We start from the raw sequence: 26,027 nt of genomic DNA, 5'->3' as shown, positions 1-26,027 counted from the left end.
CCAGTGACAGGTTTTATTTAGTATTGTGGCTTCAAAATAGGATCCCTATCGAGATTCCTTTATCTTTATGAAGAGAATAATGTGAAATAAATGTTTTTTAAGTTTTTTCAACTCAGAAATAATTCTATTTTCAATATTTTTCATTCTGGGGCGTACCGTAAACCGGGGTGACTTTGATCATCGGGGTGACTTTGATCACTCAAAACTTTTTTCGTAGATCGCTTATTAAACCAGAATAGTCGACCGAATCATTTTAATTTAGAATGATTTTTACTATAGACTACTGATACTGATTTGTTATACTTTTTGAGTATATTGTTCGGTTTTTGGGTACAAAAACTACAAAAAACCGAAATTTGACTTTATCTTATTTTTACGAAGCTTCGTAAAGTGTCTATTTTTTATAAAACAAATAAATCTTAGATTTGAGCAAAAGTAATAAATTACAAGCGAGTTTTTATTTTCCTTTTGATTGGGATATGCCAAATTTAGTTTTAAGAGTTTGTTTATTTTAAATGCATTGTTTTTTTAAACTAGTTGGCAATTATTTCAAATTATTTTAAGCTAAAATTCATAACATTTTTTTACTGTTCAATATTCTAATGTGTTAAAATAAATGAAACTTTTTGTACATTGATAAAGCCTTGGAATAAAACAATTTTAGCAGTTTTAAAAGTTTTCAGAATCTTTTATTCTAGTTGGACACATATTATACGAATATTGGCTACTCGAATTTTAAGTACATTTAAATACTTTGTACAATACCAATAACCAATTTTAGGTAAAACCATCCAATCTTGTTTTCCATACATCAGTAGATGGTTTAAAAATATTAAACTTGAAAAAGATGTATTGCGTCTAAAAATATGTAATGATTACTTCGAAAAGTGATCAATGTCACCCCGGTTTACGGTACAAGCTCTTTACCCATTAAGTGGGTTATTCCACTTTTATTGAAAATGGACAGTTTTCTACGCATTAATGGGTACTTTATTTTATCAGTGTGTGGGATACTTTTTACCACAGATAGCAGACGTTCGGGCTCGATTCGAAATATGTGTAAATACCTGGTACTGAAATTCCGAAAAAATCAGACTAAAACTCTTTTGGTAGGTGGTACAGTTATCGATACAATGCAGTTGGAGTGCACCTTTCAAACACGTGTAGAAAACAGTTGAGGAGATGGCAATAGTGAAACATTAACAATTAGAAAATTTACACAGATTTTTAAAGAATTTTTGTTCTAACCTAAATGTCTGTTATATGTGGTCCTACCATTCTGCAGCTCTGACAATGTCACTAAAACACTGCCAGCGCTATCACACAGCCTATTTAGATTATACCATACCAGAACTAGCCAAATTGAATTACTTTTCGTTTTAAGAAGAATTATACGTCTAATGATTCAAGATTCCGGCATAACAGTTACAATTAGTCTTCCCAAATGAACATCGAACAGCATGTTCGCTCTAGTTCTGTGCTCATCTTGTACCCGCATTTCATGTGCAAACTCGCATGTACCAAAGCGTACAAAAACACGCACACGTGTTCGCCTGCATAACCGAAGCCAATGTACGTACGCGATGTTCATCCACACAGGCTCTCAACACTATTTTTCTTTTTCTCTTGCCAATCATTACTAGCGTTGACACGTTTTGTTTTGTATGTATCTTTCTTGTGTACGCACCTGGTGTACGTACGATATTTAAACCTAAGTTTGCACATCGTTCGCTTGGGTTCGGTGTTCGAGGCAAACCTGTACACAAAGGCAAAGCATGTTTGAGGTTGAACGCGTGCACGAAAATTTGAACACAGCTGCAAACTTATCGATGTCCATTGGGAAGTCTGGTTACAATATGACTTTAGGTTAAGGGTATTAAGGGTATACAGAAAGTGTTAGTCTCCTCATTCAATATCTATAGAATTATTGCACATTGGAACCACATTTTCCAGAATTCATTGCAAAGTATTGAAAAATGAGTGAGTGGCAATGAATCTTGAGGAGACACCTCGAAAAAATACGTTGTGCACCATAACTCAAAATCTCTTAGACCAATAGTTCTGAAATTTTGCATAGCTCGAATAAAACCAACAATTTTACATTTACTTGAGTGTAACAAATGCGCTACATAACCTGTAACTTAACTTTACAAGTGATTTGAAATTTTCACGATTTTCATTTGAATAAAACACAATTTTACATGCATCATTAAATGGCATGTAGTTGAAAAAATCGTTGAGCAGTGGACATTTCTTTGCCGCTTGGATAAGATTTATTCTTCTGCAGTAATATTGACTGAGCTATGCTGTAGCTTTGTGTTATGAGTGATATGATTTTTATCTGTTAATTTGAATAAAAAAATGTATTAGATTAGGTTTTACGTCAACATTTATGGAATCAATTTACAAATTACGTTACAATTAATACTCATGAATTTTTACTGTGTACGAATAGGGTAAAAATACCCGTACCCGCCCATCTCTACTCTGTGGTTTCCTACACTTTTTTAGCACATCATCCAGGCAAGTGTGTTTTTTACGACATTCCATTGCATTTAAGAGCACTTGCACTGGCGGTAATCGGATCGGCACATTTTTCATGTGGGATGCGATCGCAACCGCAGAAACACACGATCACTAGCTGATAATTCATGGCTAGGGCTGCCCTCTCTCTGGGTTTGTTAAGGAAGTTAGAAGGTTATGGTATAAGGGGTTTAGCCAATGGTCTAATTCTCAGTTTTTGTCGAACAGGGTTCAATGTGTATCTATCGTAAATGTATCTACACACCTAGAAAAAATCACGTAAAATTATGTCTCCTGACCCTGACATGTGCGAGCGTCAAAAATGACTTAGATTTACGTTTGATTTTTATTTTATTGAATTTCGTAAATAACGTAACTTTACACCATTTTGTCGTTTGTTCTGAATGGTGGTAAGTGTAATTTTATATCATTGCGCATGTGAAGTATATATTCCATGCAAAATTAAACTGAACACGGTAATGTTTCGTCATTTCGTGATTTACGGTTTGTTAAATTGTGTCATGTTTGCAATTACGTCAACGATAAAATTCATATTTTTTTAGTGTGTAGCTCATATAGAGGCATCGAAATAGGAGTTCCACAGGGCAGCGATATTAGTCCATTGCTATTCTTGTTTTACATAAACGATTTAGGTAGGCTCGTCTCTTTGCAGATGAGACTACCTTGTTTTATCCAAACACCAGCTGTAGTGGTATTGTACGAGATACTGAAGATGATTTAAAATTACTTATAAAATATTTCAACGATAACCTTCTCTCCCTTAATTTAAAGAAGCTGAGGTTGGTTTTGCCAAAGGAAAAGAAATATCACATGAATACCAATTAATTTTTAGTTTTAGTTCCTCGGGCGAATCGAGATCAAATGGGATTAAGGATCACGTAACAGTTGATGGAAAACATAATATCCGATTGAAATGCGTAATGTTTCAACAAACTAAACTTATTTCATGAAATGGTTCGTGTCAAAGGGCATTACAATCCTACCGCTAAATTTGCAACTACGATGAGCTATGAACCGTTGACAGGTGATACAACACAGCCCCCCTAAAATAAAACAGAAAATTACACTCATAGAATAGTTATGCTAAACATAACGTCTAACATAGTGAAATCAAGTAACCAACCAACACAGAGTCAACATGTATTAATGTCTTATACGAACATTTTAGCTATAACAAATAAACAGGAAAAACAAACCAGTACTCAGAAAATAGAAAGTATACAGCATTTATATAGATCGACAAATATATCCCCAAGATCCGAAAAATAAAACTTACTCCCATATAACCATGGTAAACAAACAAACAAAAGCAAAATTAACAAACGATACAGGTGAGTTTATCATAGAATTGTACGTTAGTCACAGTAAATGAACTCAAAGACAGTACTCACTCACACTGAACACTGTCAAAATGTCCAGACCTACTACCTACTGTTACTACTGCTACTGCACTATTACCACTTAGTACTACCAACTATTAACAATACTGGAGAGGCAAAATTTTCGCTAGTATTAAGTTTACAATCGACAACCGCCCGAGGAATCTCACGAATGACAGCCCGACCTAACCAGACTAGCTTCTTACTTACCTTCCGAACATAAGCTACGAAATCTGTACCATATGTTGTGTTTACGATCGACCGAAACGCGAAGAGAAAGAAAAATATATATAATACAAAAAAACAATATTTTATATAAAAGTTGTGATTTTGTGCCAATTATCTTGTAAGCAACGTACTTATATTACTAGTATATTATTACCGATTTTAACAAAAAAAACAACTGATTATAGGTAAACAAATGAATTAATTAAGCAGAAGGAAATCAATATCATAGGCAAAAGTTCGTTGTTTATACCAATATTGACATTTAGAAGAAAAAAGAAAAGATATTTCAAACTTCAGCAGTAAACAATCCTTGATTTGGTGATATTAGTAAAGAGATCAAAGTGTTATTTTAACGATGGATGCCGTTTAGCAGAAAGAAACGTAATTTTTCTACTCTCTTACACAGAATCAAAAGTTATATTTAGAAGATGGAAACTAAAATCAATGAAGAGAGAAGAGGAACGCTAGCTAAACTAATATTTGAACTATTTTTTCCAAAGAAATTCTTCCATTTTTAATAAGGAAAGCGGGTAAGGCAAATTTAAATGATAAAGCAAGAATGTGCACCTTTTTGAACTTAGTCGTAATTTTTCGTACTTTTCTACTTTGTAATCGATCCTATCGTTCAGCACATTGTATACCATTTTCGAGTAATTCGTGTAGTGTAAATGATAAATTTAATTATAAATAGTGAAAACTGATGTGCGTTGATACAGTTTTGTTCTTCGAACAATCGGTTTTTTTCGGTTCGAAGTATTAGCTCAAATTAATTTCCATCAATTTAAAACAAAAGGATATTGATTGCTCTCTTTCCTACTAATATCACTCGAAGCGATTAGCGTTCCAGTCGAAACCTCCTCGAAGTGGGCTTACCCGGTAAAGCGAAAAGTGTCGAATGGTTAACACACCTTTTTGGTTTAGTTTTCCGAAACATAGAGTACGTAGCCATCCGTATTGGAACAAAAAAAACTATTTTGGTTGCTCCCGTCTTCAGAACGTTGTGTTTCCCCCCGTTACTCTGCTACCTAGATAAAAATTTACCCCTCTCGCACAAAATTTAAACCCTACAATTTTTTTCAGTCTCTCTGTTTTCTATTTTCGTGTGATGTTGCTTTTAGTAATTCGTTGGTTTTTATTTCGAACTCGATGTAGTTTTTCGTTGTTTAGTGATTGAACTTTAAAATTGTTCTGTTGATTTATTTTTCTTTGTAGTTGTGTGAAAAAGTGCTTTTTATTAAAACTGAAATTAATCATATGTAGCAACAACAAAATTCTCGAAAGATTGCATGCAGCTACGAGTGCAGCGAGTCGTTCTGTATAGTCATGAAGTGTAGATATTATCCATAGTGTATTCACCGTAATAATTATCGTAAAAATAGGTAAATTCCGAATTGACGGTTTGCTAACGCGAGGTACGAGAATAAATATTTGCAAACCGGTTTTAATTCAACATAACAGTAGAATTAGGAGTACGTTAAGAAGTTTCTAACATACAATGTAACCCAAGTGCCCTTGAAAATACTCATATTGACATTTTCGAGCATTTTGGTGAAATACTCATGAAGCAAAGAAGGAAAGATTACGAGTTTAATACGTCAAGCTTAGCTGCTTGATCAGATTTTAATATATATTTTGACACTATTCTTTAACAAAATTAATAAAAAACTCATATTTTATATATGCATTTCAATGGTTTTGATACCAAATTTTCAGTACTTCAGTACATATAAACTAAAATTGAAAGTATCTTGAGCGCGATCATTCCTTGGATTCTGAAAATTGTCTGATACACCAAAACGTATAACCCAAACTTGATCCGCTGATATTTCAAATGCATCTTTGATAGCAGAATATAGTACAAATGCAATGTTATAAGAAGCGCTAGCAAAGTATTGTGAACATTTTCCTAAACCTACCTGGCAAATCTCTTGCCATCGATTATTCGGACGTACGAACTGCTTCAAATTACACTCAACCAATAAAAGTAGTTGGCCTTCATAATTATACCACGATTCTGGCGGTGTTATGAGACTCGATCGATTCGCTTTGATGATATGCCTAAGTTCACGGATAACCATTTGCAGTCAGGTTGTCGTACCGAAGCTCTCGGAAATACCGGGCGAATAGTGCCCAAATTTTCGGTAAAAAGCTAAAAATTTTATAAAGAATTTATCTAACCATTCAATATAAAATCCCGTTTCATAATATTGGCCAACATGGAGGCATTAGAAATACTCTCGTTGTACTGAATGGAATATTTAATTCCTGCACTATTCAATGGAAAATAAGTACAACGATCCTTTATTAACTTTCAAAAATTTTACACCTGCGATAATATGTGAGGTTCATATAAGTCTTTATAATTCGCTGTGTGCCGACATAATTTGTTTGTTGTCTGAGTCACATCTGTATTCGGTTTGCAGTATGAATGAAGAAACACCCAATTAGACAGCAGGCGCTTATAGGTACAGAATGAAAAGAAGCCATAGTGTGCAAATGAGCAGAGCAGGTAAATCGTACTGATGCATCAGGCCGCTGATGATTGGATTGTACTCGATGAGTATTACAAGAGACAATCCAATGTTCAATAAAGCGAAATTATCGCAAGTAAAGGCGAAATTTTTTTGCTTTGCTTTACGTTGTAAAATTGAGTTTCTCACATGTATCAATTATCAAAGTCGCCCGAATCAAAATCAAAGTATGCCCTCATTAGATAAAGTCTTCTATCGAAAATATTAGAAACCCAAATAAGACAACAAAAGTGTGGCCGAACATTAGCTTCATCCAGTACCGTATTTATGCTCACTGGGCTAGGACCAAGAGCTCCAAGATTTTGGAGCCCTACACTTTGGAAGAATAAAAAATTACACTATAGACTGCATTAGAAAAAAAATGGGAGCACACAACTATTTGTAACTCTTTCGCCAGCATCATACAACCAAATGGCGGTGACGGCAAAAAATTAGGTACTTCAAGCCCAGAATGATAACGAATCAATTCATGTATCGACTCAAAATTTCGAATTAAGCTTCAACTTATTTTTAGCATGCACGTTAACGAAGCTCGAAACTGAAGCGATACGGGGCAAAACTCTCTCAAGAAAGCTACAAAGAGAATGAACGAAGAAATTGCGGAATATTCCAAAAAAAATTCTGGTTTTGCAAGCGATCCGTGGATGTGGTAGGAATCAAGGTTCAAAGTAAATTAGCTCGATTAGCACGTTCACCATATTATTCGGAGATTTGTGCCTTGGCATACATTTGAAAAGAACTTAGGAAAAATGATCAAAGATAATGTACTTATGATCAGATAATAAAAGGTTCGAGCTTGTTCGGTACGAGCAAATTTGACGACTCATGCGTAATAGTGTTGGAGTAAAGGGTTACATCTAACACCTCTTCCCTGCCAGATCGTGCAAATGATAGATGATTCCATAAGTTGAGTATATGCAGATTAGTACTACTTAAGTGAGCCATAAATTCAGTGCCTCTCGAATCGATATTCGAGCTGCACCAACTTATGTGATGGTCATTTGCATCACTGCCGATTATGAATGGAAGCCCATTTCTGTCATAGTACTATGTTCAATATCCTGGTGCTTGGCTTGACAATCCTCGGAACAATGGTACATCTGACTTAGGGACTCCTATTTCCAGCCACCTACTACGACATGGGGGCAGGAACCGAATCAATCGATTATTGACTGAGATATTTCAATCCGCCAGTTGCCATATGAGCTCTAGGCTGTTTTTCCGCAAAAAGAGGTGACCGAAGCGACAGCCCAACCAGAACACGGTGACAAAACTCACACAAGGAAGCTATAAAATCGTCGAAGATACTTGTCTGTGTACGTCAGGACCGTTTTTCTGTGCATTTCTCATATTTGTATTATTTTTATATCCTGAATAGAGAGTATTCGTGTCTTCAACTGAGTTGTTTTTAATATCATTCTCAACAACTTTTCTAAGGACACCAATTCTCTAAATAAAGTTTTGGAAGAGTTGATTCTCTATAATTACACAGTATTTTGTTATAAAAGCTCTTAGAAGATACTAAACCTCCAAAGCTGGAGGTTTTGAAATTATGTTTTCTTGACCGTCTGCATATTGCGAATCTTTTCTAAAATCCACATCGTGACATTTCAGCCATGCGCCACCAAGCCGTGCGCCGAATTACGCGCAGGTTCACTTTGTATTAGTGCAAGCGAAAAAACGGTTTGACGTTTATTTTTGTTTCGTTCGCACTCATGTGTGTCACATATAGCAACAAATCGACGAAACGCTAGTTTATCTCAGGATAGACAATAACTTAAGAACGCAATCTTGTCTAAGTACGCAATTCAATTCAGCACTCAAAAGTATTCCATAAATAGCCACTTACAAAACTTATTTTCAATCTCATGGGGTGTAGTTTTATAATTCATTACACAAACTTCAAAAGCTCATAAAAACCGATCCTGACGCACTAGATATAAATGAAAATACCATTTTCATCACTTTCCTTCTACTTTCCGAAAAACGATGTGCGTTCTGAGCACACTCAAGCTATTTTTTTTTTGTCTAACAGTGATAATGCCGCTTTACGCATAACTACCCCATGATATATGATATGCGCAGAACGACAGGTAACCGTTGTGATAAAACTTCTACGGCGAGCCTCGAAACAGAAACGTTTTGCAAAAAGTAAAAAAAATAATATAGTTTTAATTAAAAGTATTCAGTGCTTAGACAAAACATAGGCTGCATTCATTTGATGTCACTTTTATCTGAAGCCGCATTGTATCATGATCTGTCAGTGTAAGATTCATTTCACTGAATCATACCTTACCTTAAAATCCACCAACATCTGATGATTTCTCTAGAAACTATTCTATTCTTTCAGAGCTTTGCAGGAATTCCACGAAGCTCCGTCCAAAAATCTTTAAAATCGTGATCGACCATCTTAGATTGCGCTGAAACTTTGTATGTTTCATTGGCATGGAAGACGAGACATTTTCCAAAGCCAATAAGATTATTGATGACTCAAGAGCATTTTTTTAAAAGAAAGTGAAAGCTTCTACGTGAGCATTTTTGAAAAAAAATTGTTCGGTTACCGTATTTTATACAACAAAACTACTTGAGAAAGAGAGACAGGGAATGAATACTTCTGTACGAACAATATATACACTATGAAAATGTTGTCATTTTTCACAAAAACATAAATTTATGGTAAAAATTAAAATTGCGAAAACCCATTTTTTCAATTTTTTTATATTTTTTCAACACATATCCTATGAGAAAACAAATATTTTGAATGTCACTGTATGATGTAGAACTTATCGGTAAAAAAGTTTTTCAAACGATAACTTTAAACATGTTTTTAAATTTCATACTAATTGTCATACAAAACTGTAATTTTATTATAGAATATAGATTTAAATATCATTTTAAATCAAAATGCATTTAACAAAAATCATTCAAAAAATCGGTGATTGTCGAGATATTTGGAATTGTGCTCCAACAAAAACAATTATTTCGTTTAGTAATGTCTTTTTAAAAGTATTCACGCTACCTCTTCGTAAAATGTCAACAATTTGATCTTTATCGTTTTAAATCACAATTTTCAAACACAAATCAAATCAAAAATACATTTTTCTTTTTTCCAATCAAAATACTCAACTTTTTTTTTTGAAATTTGGTGGTTCTCGAGATATTTTAAATTTTGTTTTAACAACACAATTATTCTGTTTTATTGCGATTTTTTAGAAGTTATTCGCGTTTCTCCATCAACAACAATGGGTTTTCCGAAAGGTCCATCGAATTACCTAGTAAACCATGTGAAAGCTATCTTTAAACTATATTGTTAAATCATATTTTGATTGTTTTCATGTAGCTTTCAAATAGTTTACAATATCGCCTTGATGTCAAAGGGAAAGCTACAGGAAATTCGATGGGCCTTTGTGATGCTGAAACAAAATTTTTTATGAATATGTTGATTGGAAATGACGTTTAGAATAACATTCAAAAAGAAAATTGTATTTTTGACTGTAAATAAATAGTATGAATTATGAAAATAAATCAAAAGCTGCTGTTAGGAAAACTTTTTTTAAAAGTTGTTCCAAATACACTGAAAAAGTTTCTATTACGTCTTTAAAACAGCTCCCTGGCAACCCTATACCATCATATGGAGTTTGACAGCTACCTACGTATATGGGGCGTTATAGCCCAAAACAAAGAATTATGTTCGGCACTATAAACGATATTCAAGCATTCCACACGACGTTTTGCGTCTTGTGAGCTGATTTTACACCATATTATTCAGAAAAACAACATTTAGTAACTAATAAGAGCTTTTAATCATTCGATTCAAAGTTAATGTTTTGATTTTCATGGCAGTGATGCTGGCTGTACAGAGACGTCGTCCTTGACAGGGGGCTGCTTAAAAACGATAAATATTAGATTGTTGAAATTTCTTGATGCGGAAACCGCGAATAATTTTTAAAAAGAGCGCAATTAAACAAATTAATTGTTTTTTGTTTGAACAATATTTCAAATATATCGCCAACTATCGCATTTTGGAAGATTTTTATTAAATACATTGTGATTTGAAATAATATATTCTGTAATAAACTTACAGTTTTGCAGGTCAATTAGGATGAAATTTGAAACCATGTATAAAGTTAACGTTAGAAACTCTTTTTACTGCTAAGTTCTCCATCATACAATTACATTCAAAATGGTTCTTTTCTCTTAAGATTTTTGTCGACAAAATATAAAATATTAAATTAATGTTTTTGCCTTTCTCATATAAAGAAAGGCTATGCAATCACTGTAAAAATCGACTTTTTAACGGAGGCCCGGAGGGCCGAGTGTCATACACCATTCGATTCAGTTCGTCGAGATCGGCAAATGTCTGTGTGTGTGTGTGTATGTATGGGTGTGTGTGTGTATGTGTGTGTGTCATTTAAACTCACACAATTTTCTCAGAGATGGCTGAACCGATTTTCGCAAACTTAGTTTCATGTGAAAGGTATAACGCTCCCATAAGCTGCTATTGAATTTTCAGTTGATCCGACTTCCGGTTCCGGAGTTACGGGTTGAAGAGTGCGGTCACACAGCAAATTCCCATATAAACTGGTACCACCATGATGTTCAAATGATGTAAAACATATTAAAATTGATGTAACATTACTCTAGTTTGCGGGTCTGGATCACTAATGATCAATCAAAGCAGCTTTGACCACATTGGCCACCTATGACAGTTCATGACGCCCCCGGGGAACCCGCCAAGTTCCTAAGCTTATATCACACCCATTCCCCAACGAATTCTCTACCGATTTTTACAAACTTGATTTCAAATGAAAGATACAGTAATACCATTGATTGCTGCTGAATTTCATTCTGTTCTGACTCTTGCTTCCGGAGTTACAGGGGTGTTAGTAAGGATACACTGGAATTTCCCATATAAATCGGTACAATCGTAATACCTCAGAGGCTAAAAACTATTGAAATGGTCACCAAATTACTTCTAATCGCAGATCTAGATCACTGATTGCCAATCAAATATTCTTTGAATATATTGTCCACTATCGACGATTCCGGAAGTCCGGAATTCTGGGCATATTCCACAAATAAAGTCACATCGGTTCTTCGGTGATGACTGAGCCGATTTTCTCAAACCAAGTCTCAAATGGAAGGCAAAATATGCAGCTGAGTATTGCATCAGAGCCCCTCCGCCCCCCCCCCCCCGCCTTTCCCTTACATCTCCCTCCTTCATCACTACCGTCCCCTTGGACCACCCTCACGCCCGCATTTCCTTCATCCACCCCGTATACCAAAATAAGATGAAGGATTTCTGACGCATCCTCCACTCCCACTCTACTAACCCCCCATTCCCTCCACTTTTAAACCCATTCCACCAACATTTCAAAATATAATCACATGAAGATAACATTGAATTCATGCTGATTAAGCTAATTAAATACTATTCTTTTGCCTTTCTCATATAGAAAGGTTACGCAATTGCTCCAAAAACCGATTTTCTAACCGAGGCCCGGAGGGCCGAGTCTCGTATAACATTCGACTCAGTTCGCAGAATCGAGATCGAGATCGCAAAATATCTGTGTGTATGTATGTGTGTATGTATGTATGTATGTATGTATGTATGTATGTATGTATGTATGTATGTATGTATGTATGTATGTATGTATGTATGTGTGTATGTGCGGATTTGTTAACAAAATGTCCACATCGGTTTTTTGGAGATGGCTGAACCGATTTTTACAAACTAAGATTCAAATGAAAGGTATACTATTCCCATAGGTTGCTATTGAATTTGATTTTCAACCGACATCTTGTCCCGGATTACGAGTTGAAGAGTATGGTTACAAAACAAAATTTGTTGATTTGTCCACATCGGTTTCTCGGAATTTTCTGAACCGATTTTGACAAACTTAATTTTAAATGGAAGGTCCATCAGCTGCTGTTGAATTTTGTGTGGATCCGAGTTCTGGTTCCTGAATTACAGGGTGATACGTACGATCACGCAGCAAATCCCGATTCTAACGAATTCTGCGATGAATGTAAAAAGGTGAAATTTTTGTCTTTCTCAATAGAAAGGTATTGCAATTGCTCCGAAAACCGACTTTTTAACGGAGGCCCGGAAAGCCGAGTGACATATACCATTCGATTCAGTTCGTCGAGTTCGGCAAATGTCTGTGTGTATGTATGTATGTGTGTATGTATGTATGTGTGTGTATGTGCGTATGCGTGTGTGTATGTTACCAAAAATGTCACTCATTTTTCTCAGAGATGGCTGAACCGATTTTGACAAACTTAGTCTCAAATAAAAGGTGCAACGTTTCCGTTTCCATTCTAATGGATCCGACTTCCGGTTCCGGAATTACAGGGTGATGAGTACGAACACGCAGAAAATGTCGATTTTAATAAATTCTGCAATGAATGCATAGAGGTGAAATTTTTTCGAAAATATGACCACAACTGCTTCGATTTGTAGTATTAGGTCACTAACATCCATTCAAAGTCTATTTGGCCACATTGGCCACCACCATCGGTTCCGGAAGCCCCGGCGGAAGTATCTAAATTCAGAATAACAGTCACATCGGTTTCTCGGAGATGGCTAGACCGATTCGACTAAACTTGGCCTCAAATGAAAAGTATTGCGTCCCCGTAAATGGCTATTTAATTTCATCCCGATCCGACTTCCGGTTCCGGAGTTATAGGTTGTGGCGTGCGATCACATAGCAAATTGTGATTCAAACCGATACTCCGATGAAAGCAAAAAAGGTAAAAATTTCGCTAAAATGTCTCTCAAACAACTTAAATTTGCTGTTCTAGGTCACCGACGGCCAACCAAACTTTCGTTCACTACATTGACCACCATAGACGGTTCCGGAAGTGCTCGGGAAAAGCGGCCATCTTTCGAAATTTAAGAACTCACATCAGTTTCCCGGAAATGGTTGGGCCGATTTTCACAAACTTAGTCCCAAATGATAGCTATAATATCCCCAAAGATGTTTATAAAATTTCGTACGGATCGCTTATATGGGGCCAGAAATATAGACTAAATCGTCCGGTCACATATGAAATTCCCATATAAGCCGGAGCTCAATTTTTTTTTTCAAAGGGGGGACCCCATGTAATTTCAGAAATCGAATTCGTATTTTTGATGCCAAACATCTTTAAAATGCATGAAACGTCGAGATTTTGTTATCCCGAAAACATTTTTTTTTGTAAAAATCCCCTTTTTGGGACTTTGCCGATTTCGCACCTTTTTTCAGTTCAATATTACCGTGGCTGTTTTTTCTTCTTCAAAATTTTAGAACTCGAATATTGATTTATTTTCCTGTAAATAGTTGTCATGTGATGTACAATAATAAAATGTAATATATGCATTTAACCCTTTCATGCCCAACTTTTTTCTAGTGCATGTAGGGGTTCAAAACTATTTTTTCTTTAAAACGGTGGGGTCAAGAAACTCGAAAAACCTTTTTTCATAAAGGTAGGTGCTTTCCTTGCAGTGGTAGAAGCTGCTCAATTTTTACCTTCCAATGCTCACTACAATTCTCCTAGAATATTTACGATAGTCCAACTGCGTGGAAAACGTAGCCAAAAATAGTCTAAATTGATAAGTTTTATCAGTTTTCACTAATATTGCAACATAACGAAGTTATATGAAAAATTCATTTTCCGTCGTCAACGTAAACGGTCCCTGGCAGCACTGCTCCATCGGAGTTCAATCAGACTAACTGCAATAACTTCAGTTCTAGAGCTGATCCTTGTAAACGTTAATACTCAAATGAAAGGCAATAGTCACATTTATTAGCCTTACTTGTTTTTGTGAGCAAATCTTGCCTTAATCAAAAGTTATAGCTGTTTAAAAACGTTGTTGTCCACAAACAACATGGGCATGAATGGGTTAAAAGCTTTTAATGAATATAACCAACGCACACATTCTCGTGATTCATGATTGAGAAAGGCACAATTGCACCGCTAGGTGGATTAAAATAGGTTTTTTAATTGAATTTTAAATATAAATTTGTTTTTTTCAATGCATATTTTTCGCATAGAATCATTCATTTCCTGTACCTCGTTCTCAGATAGTTTTGCTGTTTAAAATACAGTAATCGAGCAAAAAAAACGCAACTGCAAAGTTTCGTTCGAATCGGCAATAGACATATTTTGCGGTCGGCCAGTTTCGCATGGAATCCCTCTCTATCTCCTTCGCTCTCGTAGAGCACCCATTTGTTTGACACCTATGGGACATTGCAAGATATGAGTCATATGAGTCAAAATGCTTAAAAAATAACAGTTCAGCGAGCTTGTTTACATAGCGTTAGAATATGAACCAAGTTTCTTGTACTGGGTGGAGTCAACAGTCCATGCAAACAAGCTCGCTGAACTGTCAGAAAAATGAGGGTATATACATTTTCATGCAATGTTATATATCGCATGTTCCGGAGAGCGACGACAGCGACATTCTAGTATAGTGTTTTGAGTCTACTACCACATACTAACAGACATAATACCACAGACTAACAGACATAACACTCGAAAACAATGCTTCGCCCTCATTAACGGTCATTTTAAATATATTTGTAGTTGGGACTGTGGCCGCATTTGAAATTATGGCGCCACTGACATATGAACAATCATACGGGCGATAGACCATTAGTAAAAAAATGTTCCTAAGCCTGAGGGGTAACCCACCAGCAAATGAATGTTTGGGACTGTGAATAAAAGGTGGAGCTAGTGTTCTGGGAAAATTGCCGGATCAATATTTTCTGAGGGAATTCCTTCACAGTGTTATGTCTGTTAGTCTGTGATAACACTAAAAGGGAATTCCATCAAAAAAGGTCGATCCGACAATTTTCCCAGAACACTAGCTACACCTTTCATTCACGGTCCCAAACACTCATTTACTGGTGGGTTACCCCTCAGGTTTGGGATCAATTTTTCACTAGTGGTCTATCCCCCATATGCTTTTTCATATGTCAGTGGCGCCATAATTTCAAATGAGGCCACAGTCCCAACTACAAATATATTTAAAATGACCGATAAAGCGGGCGAAGCTTTGTTTTTAAGTGTTATGTCTGTTAGTCTGTGCTACTACTACCAGGGATCATCTTTATGCGCTTTATTCTGGATTAACTGTCAAAGATCAAGTATCACCGATAGTGTAAATTAAGAACCTATCTACATTTTCGTAGAAAATCAATGAATACTTGAAATTTGTTACCGGCACTGTCAATTGTCTAGCTATCAAAATCACTAGTTTGGACAATAAATTTCTTCAATTAGAGGAAATTATCCGTTTACAATTTTTTAGCTTAAACTGCCATTACTAGAATCAAGCACACGAATAAATATCCTGTTTTACGAAACATATTCGGATGTGTTTAAACGGATCTCGTGATTTGAATAATACTCGAACTAGCTTTGCTTCATGATTGATAATTTCAATTGTTGTGATCTCTCCTAACCTCCAACTGAAGACTTCGAAAGGAAATCACCTGGCAGTGAAAACCCAAATCAAAATACTCGAAAATTGTCACTAGAAGACTACCGTTATTTCTTAACTCTTATCTGACTGTTAAATCTCGAACAAAAGCAAACTGTACTCATCTTGGAGTAAATTCTTGCCCTTATTAGTGAGTACACACCGTTCGATGGGTGTTAGTAGCGTAGTTTTTCGATACAACTAACAAAACCTAGTAGATAGATCGTTCGTAGCTTGTATACTTTAACATGTAGTGTTTGTTATTGTTTCTACCATTAGTCAAAAATCCCCATCAGGAACGTTTCTCGTTACTTTTGTGTTCTTTGTGGAACGTGTGTTATACCGTTTGATCAGCTATTAAAACTAAACAAATAAAAAAAATGGAAGAATGAGGTTAAAAAGGCGCAACGTACTTGAACGACTAGAATAGAGATGCAACTTCTAATGCATTCGAAGCACGAAATCTTATCATATCAGACTTTGATCTTTGTGTACAGTATCATATGATTGGAAAAAGTTATTGGCAAACTGACAGCAAATCGGCGTTCAATATGAAGATAAGCACAATTTCATGATTTTTATTCTTAGCATAATACGAAGTTCATTTATTGATTCACAACGGTTGTCTTCCTATTCCTGTTAAGTTCAGACCACTACTGTACCTATTTTTTGCCCTGGCAGTTCTAACTGTCGAACAATCAGTGCATTGATTGTTTAATTTAATTTTAATTTCCCAAACAACTGTTTTCTGAATGATTTCGATCTCAATTATGTAGTGTCTCGTCATTTTATTTTTCCTTCTGTAACCCTCTTCCGTTACACTTCACCCATCCAATTGGACTTTTCCACAATGCAAATTGATTAAATCTGGCCATTTTTACTTTTTTCTTGTTTAATTGTAGGATCCCCGGTGTGGAAGCCTAGAGACATGATTAGTTTAGGTGATGCCCAGTCTTCTTCGACCGCACGTAAAGATGATTCTAGCAAGTAAACAGATTAAAACGAACATAGCAAATCGTGGGCCATACCATACCAAGTAGGCAGAGAAAAGGTTCCGTTACCGCAGCGATGCGCGGGTATAAATATAAACTGACAACACTGCGAAAAGTTAACGGAAAATCGTGGCCAGCCATGATCGAAAACAAAGGGGGCTCTTTTTTCCCTTTTTTCTGACTACCGAGTGGAATGCAAGCTAGCAAAAAAAAAAACAAAATGCCCGGAGGTGTTGTTGCGTAGGGTTGAAAATCTGTTTTCCGTTTTTATTCTTGAACGTTTTACCGCAAACCAAAAGCTGGGAAAGTGGGAAATGAAATGAATGATTATTGTTATGTGAAAATTCTCGCATCCAATGACTGAACGCGACGAGGCAAAGAGAAGGGTGAAAAACTCCTCACCCTTGTAGAAAAATACCGCAAATTATATAGTAAAGTGAATTTTTATGAGAAAAGAGCAAAACTTAGTGATAATTTCTTATTAAAAGACGTAGTTAAGCATGTGCAAGTTTATAACTATTATTATCAAGATAACACAGAAACTAAAAGAATAGAACTAATATCCACACAGACCCACTCACACATTGACAAAAATCGTAGTACCATTCGTGAAAAATGAATGTCATGTTAAAAAATCTCAAAACTGACTAAAGAAAACAGTTATTTATTTTACTATGTATTTCAAATACTTTTAAATCTCAGAAAGTAAAAGGAATACTTGCAGCTATATTAGCAGTAACAAAACTTTTACCGCTAATATTAAAAGCGATCAGTAGACAAAACCTTACAAGACATCATTTGATTGTGAATTCCTATACCTTTAGTTTCGATAGTCGGTGAAATTGTTAGCAAAAAATGTTCGAAGATACCATATTAAACATACAAGAAAGGGAATTGAATTTTATACGCCATAAAACAAATTTAATTGGACGCATTTAAGCCCATTAGACGAGTTTAATCATCTCCTAAAGATGCCACAAGCGTTTGTGTTAAGCCAAACGGGAAAACGAACAAGTTATTTCTGTTGTCATCCTTGTTCTAGTGGATGGGGAGTACAGAAAATTCGATAATCACTATCAATTAATGTAGTTAATTAATGATTCTTCCTAAATTGGTTCTCGGATTTTTCTATACATCTAGTGATTTTAGATACAATCGAGAGTAAAACAATAAATGCAAATTACAAAAATCCAACACGTATATCTTGAACGAAAAAGAACTAAAGTTCTCTCTGAAAAAAGGCTAGAATTTCAAAATCTTGTTTGAAATTTTTAACCGCAGCTCCTCTTTATTGATGAAATTGTACTACTTTTCAATCACAGAAAATCTATGAAGGACAGCACTTGTCTGCGAAATAAACAAGTAAACACAAACCACTTAAAACTAACCATTTAGGAAAAATCTTGCAATCCTGCAGAAAAGAAGTCATACATTATAGTAAGACACGTATGTTTCCTTTTATATAAAAGAGTAAACAACAACAGACAACTGCACGAGTTCTTTCCCTCACAGAAATATTTATAAAACATATACATACAAAACAAGCATTATTAAAATTTAATGAAGCAAAAACGAAAATCGATCCAATTTTAAAAACATACATTACAGAAAGTACCAAAACGAAAGATGTTTCCAACATTTGATGCAAGAAAGTTTTTAATTTGACCCTCTTTACCTTGCCAAACATCTCTTCCAACTTGCTAGAAACACAACAAAAGCATAATACTTTTATTTTCACCTATCGATACTGTCAAATATTATAGAAAATAGGCAGTAAAGGACAAACGATAGGAATTCACATATAACCAACCGAGCCTAACTTTACCGTGCTTGAGTTCTGTGTGTGTTTAGGGACTCTTACACAAGCACTACCCAAGTAACAATTGAAGTTTTATAGCACGCTACAAGTGCAATCTAAGTTTTATGAGTAGCTATAAAGCTATCACAAAACCTCAATTGTTACTAGGGTAAAAGTGTCATTACTAAGTAATAACATAACTGAATTTGTATCTGAACTTCGTAATTACATGCGTTACACCATCAGCAATGATATTACTAGCGCCTCGTGTAAGGGCACCTTTTGTATTATTTCCAGGGACAAGATACTGAAAACAATCCAGTTATGTCAAGGCAGATTTATGTCGGTGTTGTTTCCAATCACTCTATTTAAAGTAGGATAATTATTTTGGGTTCGATACGTAATGAATCAACACTCCTTTTGCGATAGCAAACTAATCGCACGATTCCCAACACATTACGAACAGAGGCGAAAAATATCGAGCAGTGATTACATTAGGAATACACTTAACAAAATTCTTATAAGAAAACAAAGAAAAACAAATTACCGCAAAAAAATTGTTACTCAATCAATAATCTATGGTTATCACAACACAGAAAAACAAAACAAATTTATAAACAACCCGAGATAACTACAATTTAGTGGATCTTTATATGAAGAAAACCAAACGAAAAAGCAGAATAGGAATCTTCATTCAATCACCAGAATCCTTCTTTTCCACAAATAGAAACATAAAAAAAAACAAACACACAAACACTAACACCTACACAGTTAAATGGGTAAAGACTAACTGATACAAAAACTATTACACAACCTAACACAATTAACCACACTACTTGATAAAAACACTTAATGATGCAAAATCAACAAAACAGATCACAGAAAAAAAATCGACACCCTCTTTTGGTTAGATTAACCGTTAAAGATGCGTACACTATCGAAAGTGGAAAAGAAAGAAAAACAAATTGTGCCAATTAATTAAGGAGAGCAGATCAAACAACCGCATATTAGAATAATGCTGTAGCATGAAGGAATAAAATATTACTTCGCGGAAGGTGTGACCGTTCGATTGTTAATAACTCAGTATCGTAGTAAGCGAAGAAAAACATCGACGAAAAGGAAATATGTTGTTAAATACAATATTCTATGTGGAACCACCCTCTAAGGAGCAGTTTGTTTTTCTATCCAACGTTGTGATGTTGGGTTAACAGTACATACATAAGAAAGCAAAACCGGTCGCATCCAGCAAGGCAACAGCGGGAACGGGCGGGAAACGAATCGATGTGTGCTGACGCTATTGGTGCAATGTATGGCATTCAAAACGAAGGAAGGCAGAGTAGACCCGATACTGATTATGAAAATGATGAAGATGATGATAACGAGAGAAACTGATTCTTGTTTATTTGTTTTGAACTTTTTGAGATGTCTAAGTATTCAATAAATAAAAATAATTATACACAAACACTAAGTGCAACCATGTATTTCAGTAATAGATATCATAAATGTGGCCACGGGCAGTAAAGCATGTCTACTCAATGATTCAACTCAAAAGTGGTCTGTTGGTCTGCTTTTTTCGTTTTCAAAGCTAGCCGCTTTTTGAGGTTTTCTCGGTTGAATCATAAAGCTATGGCAAAGATCGTGGAGTAAGCTAAATCGATTATTATCGAGAAGACAATCCCATGTCGTACTGTGAGAATTGAAGTCTCCTCGCCCCCAGATGCTCACGATCTCATGTTATTCTTTGTTTCTTGCACTTAAGGGTCACGAATGTGTATTCGCCTTCGTTAGTTTCCTCACTGATAGTGCTGACTAATTTTGTGATATTGGATGCAGCTTTTGCCGTTGTCATTATTGCTTGAACAGCACCCAGAACTTTGCCTCCCTTTTCAATTCTACTAACGGTATTGTAGATGAACGTTATCATTACCTGACATTGCCTGACATGATGGAACTGAATAAAGGTGACTTTCGTAAACCTTAGCTTCATGTTCACCCTGCATAAGTGTTTCACATTGTGAATACTCCGTCTTATACAAAACGAACGGAAGTCAACCGTCACCGTATTTGACCAGACTCCCATTTCTTGCTTCTGTGACTCACTCATCTCGATCGTTTACAAAGTGGAGGACTAAAAGAAACAGTTTCCTTTGATCTTCAGACAATGCCAACAAGAATATAACTGTTTCTTATTGATTGCTTCATGCTGGCAGAAGCAGCAAGAGGGCTTAACCCCCAAAAAGGAAAGGGGTTTCAGAGGCCCGGTGGATTACAGTTCTCGAGTTTGGATGAATTCATAATTAAAAATGGAAACAATCCTACGTTTTCGTGCATGCACAAGATTGTCTAATCCTACTATGGACGAATTGGCGCTAAATCGGATTCAGAGTTGGCAGCACCCTCTCAAATTTTAATGAAACTTTCTGTACATGAAGACTTTGCCATCAAAAGCCACTTTGCATACTTTGTTTTTCCAAAAATGATCTATACCGTCTTTTGAAAAGGGTCCAACTAGTTTTTACCAATTTTTTTTCAAATGGCTATAGTCTAAAAATGACAAATCCTACAAAAAAATGTTTCAGGGGTGATTTCCACAAAATTAGTCAAATTTTTGAATGAAAATATTGAAAAAATTCTTTATCGACTCCTACACTTCGATTCTTAAAATTCAAAATTTGCAAAAAAACATCTTTGATTTGGATGAAATTTTGTTACAAGATAGGTAAATATGTTCCCTACATATTGTCAAAAATTCAAGTTGGGCACTTTCAAGGAAAGAAAGTTATTTGAAAACAACTTTCCCTTGTCCAAGATGATTTTTTTCAGTGTTTTTTTTATCGAAAACTAGACCAATGAAAGTCATAATCATCTCAGAATCCAATAAAACTCAGTTTGTGGAAAGATGTTGTCTAATTTAGCAACTAAGTATGTTTTTATTAATCAAGAATCCCATTGAAAAGAGTTTATGTCATTAAATATATATTCCATTATTACTTCTTTATTTTCTTGTTTAATACCCCATCATCAATCACAGGATAAAAATCAGATCTTAAAAGATTCAGTTGCCATCGCCGGCCAAAAATCATACAGAAAGCAAAACGTCATTACTGGAGGAAACAAACATACTGAGCAAAAGTCATTCGTTTTCGAGCTCTCCATCGAGACAGAGGTTGTTTTTTCTAGTCCGTAGTGCTGTGTGAAGCGATAAAGAATAGTTTTAATCCGCATTCAAGGTTATTTTGCCAGTTCGGTTCGGTCCTCAGTCTTTTGTTCGCGTGTGAGGATTAAACAATAGCCAGCTGTATAAGCTGGATCGGTTCGTCGTTGGACACCAGTTTAAAGCTAAGTGGTTTTTGTCTTTTGTAACACATTTATTGCTTTCTTCCGTCTGCGCGGGCGCTGACCCCGTGCGTTGACGTTTTCTATGGTTCCCTCTCCGGATGGTCAAATGGAAGTTGAATCGGGTTCAACTTGTAAGGCTCCCCCCCGGCCCAAATGCTATCCAGAACTCTCAACTGGTCCATTTGTGGTCTTCTTTCGGCCCAAGACTAAATCACTGAATCTTCTTCAGATTTCTAGAGACCTGATGGAACGGTTCTCGGCTGTGACCGAAATTTTAAAGGTCCGCTCGGACAAGATAAGGGTGTTGCTAGCCAACTCAAAGCAGGCAAACGATATTGCTTGCTGTGAGCACTTTACGCGGGATTATAACGTGTATATTCCGGCGGTAAGAGTACAATCCGAAGGCGTCGTAACCGATGAGAGTTTGACGTGCGAGGATCTGTTGAAGTACGGAGTTGGCCGATTCAGAGACCGCTTACTTCAGCCAGTTAAAATACTTGAGTGCAAACGTTTGCACTCAGTAGTAGTTGCGGGGGATGGTTCAAAAACGTACCCCCAATCAAACTCTTATCGGGTGACCTTCGCTAGTACCGCTTTGCCAAATTTCGTCCTCTTGCACAGGGTTCGTCTGTCTGTTTGTCTGTTTGTGCCGCGGGTCATGAATTGCACAAAGTGTAAACAACTGGGTCACACAGCCACCCATTGTAGCAATAAGGCCCGCTGTGGAAAATGCGGGGAGAATCATCTAGATGATTCGTGCAGTGGGCAAGCCGAAAAGTGTCCTTACTGTGCGGAGAGTCTGCATGATATCTCGGCATGTCCCGCGTACAAACTACGCGGGGATAAACTGAAACGTTCCCTTGCGGGACGATCCAAACATTCTTTCGCAGAAATGTTAAAGAATGCTACGCCACCATCCTCAGCAAACATCTATACTCACTTGCCTCCTGACGAGGGCGAGGCTGGTAACCCACAAGAGGGAACATCTACTAGGGTGCCTAGAATTTATAGGAAGAGGAGAAACATTTCCTCTCGTAAAGTTCCTTGTAAAGGCCAGAAGGTGTCCCTTGAGGGGGCTCCGAAAGTCACATCTATTGGAAGTGTTGCAACCAAACCGAAGCAATTAGCTCCTGGTCTCGGAGGATTAAGCTCAGAGAAGGAGTTCCCAGCACTTCCAGGAACATCAAAAATCCCAAGTGTTCCTTTGTTTCAGTTCGAGAGTAATCACAGCACTGGAATTATAAAACTCTCGGACATAGTGGAGTGGATAATAAAAACTTTCAATATTACTGATCCTATTAAAAGTCTTATGTTAGCTTTTCTCCCTACAGTGAGAACATTTTTGAAGCAGTTGACTGCTAAATGGCCCCTCCTCTCAGCGATTGTATCCTTCGATGGCTAACTCATCGAACGAGGTCGCGGATTTGATCACTGTTCTACAGTGGAATTGCAGAAGTATCATCCCGAAAATCGATTCCTTCAAAATTTTAATAAATAATTTGAGTTGCGATGCATTTGCATTATGTGAAACTTGGTTAACTTCCGACATCGATCTCAACTTCCACGACTTTAATATTATTCGCCTGGATCGTGACACCCCCTATGGAGGAGTGCTTTTGGGGATCAAAAAGTGCTATTCCTTCTACAGAACTAACCTTCCCTCGATAACAGGTATTGAAGTTGTCGCTTGTCAAGTAACAACCAAAGGCAAAAGCCTTTGCATAGCTTCCATATATATTCCCCCCAACACCGCGGTTGGGCACCGACGGCTACAAGACATCTTAGAATCCCTGCCAGCACCGCGACTAGTTTTAGGAGACTTTAACTCTCACGGTACAGCATGGGGTTGCCTCTATGATGATAACCGGTCTTCCTTAATTCAGGATCTTTGCGATAACTTCAATTTGACAATTTTAAACACGGGTGAAATGACACGGATTCCTGCTCCTCCAGCGCGCCCGAGCGCCTTAGACTTGTCCCTTTGCTCAACATCGCTGCGGTTAAATTGCACGTGGAAGGTAATTCCTGATCCCCACGGCAGCGACCATCTGCCGATTGTAGTCTCAATCAATAACGGTTCAAGGCCATTGAAATCAATCAATATTTCGTATGACCTCACACGAAATATCGATTGGAAGAGCTATGCTGCCGCGATATCCGACAACATCGAATCTACCCAAGAACTTCCTCCGGAGGAAGAGTACAGCTTTTTGGCTGGCTTGATTCTCGACAGCGCGAATCAAGCTCAGACTAGGCCAGTACCCGGCGCGAACATACAAAAACGTTCTCCCAATCCCTGGTGGGATAAAGAGTGCTCAGACGTGTACGCAGAGAAGGCCGCCGCGTTTAAGACCTTCCGGAACGACGGGTTACCCGCCAGTTTTCGACAGTACGCGACGTTAGACAAGCGAATGAAGAGTTTGATGAAAGCCAAAAAACGCGGTTATTGGCGCCGGTTTGTCGACGGATTAACGAGAGAAACATTGATGAGCACTCTTTGGGGAACAGCCCGACGTATGCGAAATCGAAACAGTACTAATGAGAGCGTGGAATATTCAAACCGTTGGATATTCGATTTCGCCAAGAAGGTTTGTCCGGATTCCGCCCCGGCACAGAAGATTTACCGCGCCGCGTCTCCTCACGATAGCGCGAACGAAACACCTTTTTCGATGGTGGAGTTCTCACTTGCTCTCTTGTCGTGTAACAATAAAGCTCCGGGGCCAGACAGAATCAAATTCAACTTGTTGAAGAATCTGCCTGACTCTGCCAAGAGACGCTTGTTGAACTTATTTAATAAATTTCTCGAGGCTAACATTGTCCCACTCGATTGGAGACAAGTGAAGGTCATCGCCATCCTAAAACCAGGAAAACCAGCCTCCGACCACAATTCGTACCGTCCGATCGCAATGCTATCCTGTATCCGGAAGTTGTTCGAGAAAATGATCCTATTCCGCCTCGACAATTGGGTCGAAGCAAATGGCTTACTGTCAGATTTGGCTTTCGCAAAGGCAAAGGGACGAACGATTGTCTTGCGTTGCTCTCAACTGAAATTCAAATGGCCTATGCTAGCAAAGAGCAGATGGCATCAGTGTTCCTAGATATTAAGGGGCTTTTGACTCAGTTTCGATCAACATTCTTTCAGAGAAGCTGCACCAGCATGGTCTTTCAGCGACTTTAAACAACTTTTTACTAAACTTGTTGTCGGAAAAGCACATGCATTTTTCGCATGGTGACTTATCGACATCACGATTTAGCTACATGGGTCTTCCCCAGGGCTCATGTCTAAGCCCCCTTTTATACAATTTCTATGTCAACGACATTGATGAATGTCTTGACAATTCCTGCACGTTAAGGCAACTTGCAGACGATGGCGTGGTGTCTGTTACGGGACCCAAAGCTGTCGATCTACAAGGACCATTACAGAATACCTTGGACAATTTGTCTGCTTGGGCTATTAAGCTGGGTATCGAATTCTCCACGGAGAAAACTGAGCTAGTTGTATTTTCAAGGAAGCGTGAACCAGCACAACTACAGCTTCTATTAATGGGTCAAACTATCGCTCAGGTCTTCACAGTAAAATATCTAGGGGTCTGGTTCGACTCGAAAGGTACTTGGGGATGCCATATTCGGTATCTGAAACAGAAATGCCAGCAAAGGATCAACTTTCTTCGTACAATAACCGGAACATGGTGGGGTGCCCACCCAGGAGACCTAATTAGGTTGTATCAAACAACGATACTGTCGGTAATG

At 37.0% G+C, this 26,027-nt stretch overlaps 1 protein-coding gene across 2 annotated transcripts in view; it reads left to right on the top strand.

Annotated features, from left to right (window-relative positions):
- LOC131692350 (protein still life, isoform SIF type 1) overlaps window positions 1–20,406 on the top strand; it is a 432,447-nt gene extending 412,041 nt beyond the window's left edge. For both annotated transcript variants that reach the window (XM_058979344.1, XM_058979345.1), the window contains one exon: window positions 17,051–20,406. In XM_058979344.1, coding sequence (XP_058835327.1) covers window positions 17,051–17,139 — 89 coding nt within the window. In that variant the 3' untranslated portion in view covers window positions 17,140–20,406. The remainder of the gene's footprint in view (window positions 1–17,050) is intronic.
- The last annotated feature ends 5,621 nt before the right edge of the window (window positions 20,407–26,027 follow it).

This window comes from Topomyia yanbarensis, chromosome 3, assembly GCF_030247195.1.
Source record: "Topomyia yanbarensis strain Yona2022 chromosome 3, ASM3024719v1, whole genome shotgun sequence".
NCBI classification, from domain to species: Eukaryota; Metazoa; Arthropoda; class Insecta; order Diptera; family Culicidae; genus Topomyia; species Topomyia yanbarensis.
Note: the sequence above shows the minus strand (reverse complement) of the source record. Positions and strands in the feature narration are given on the sequence as shown.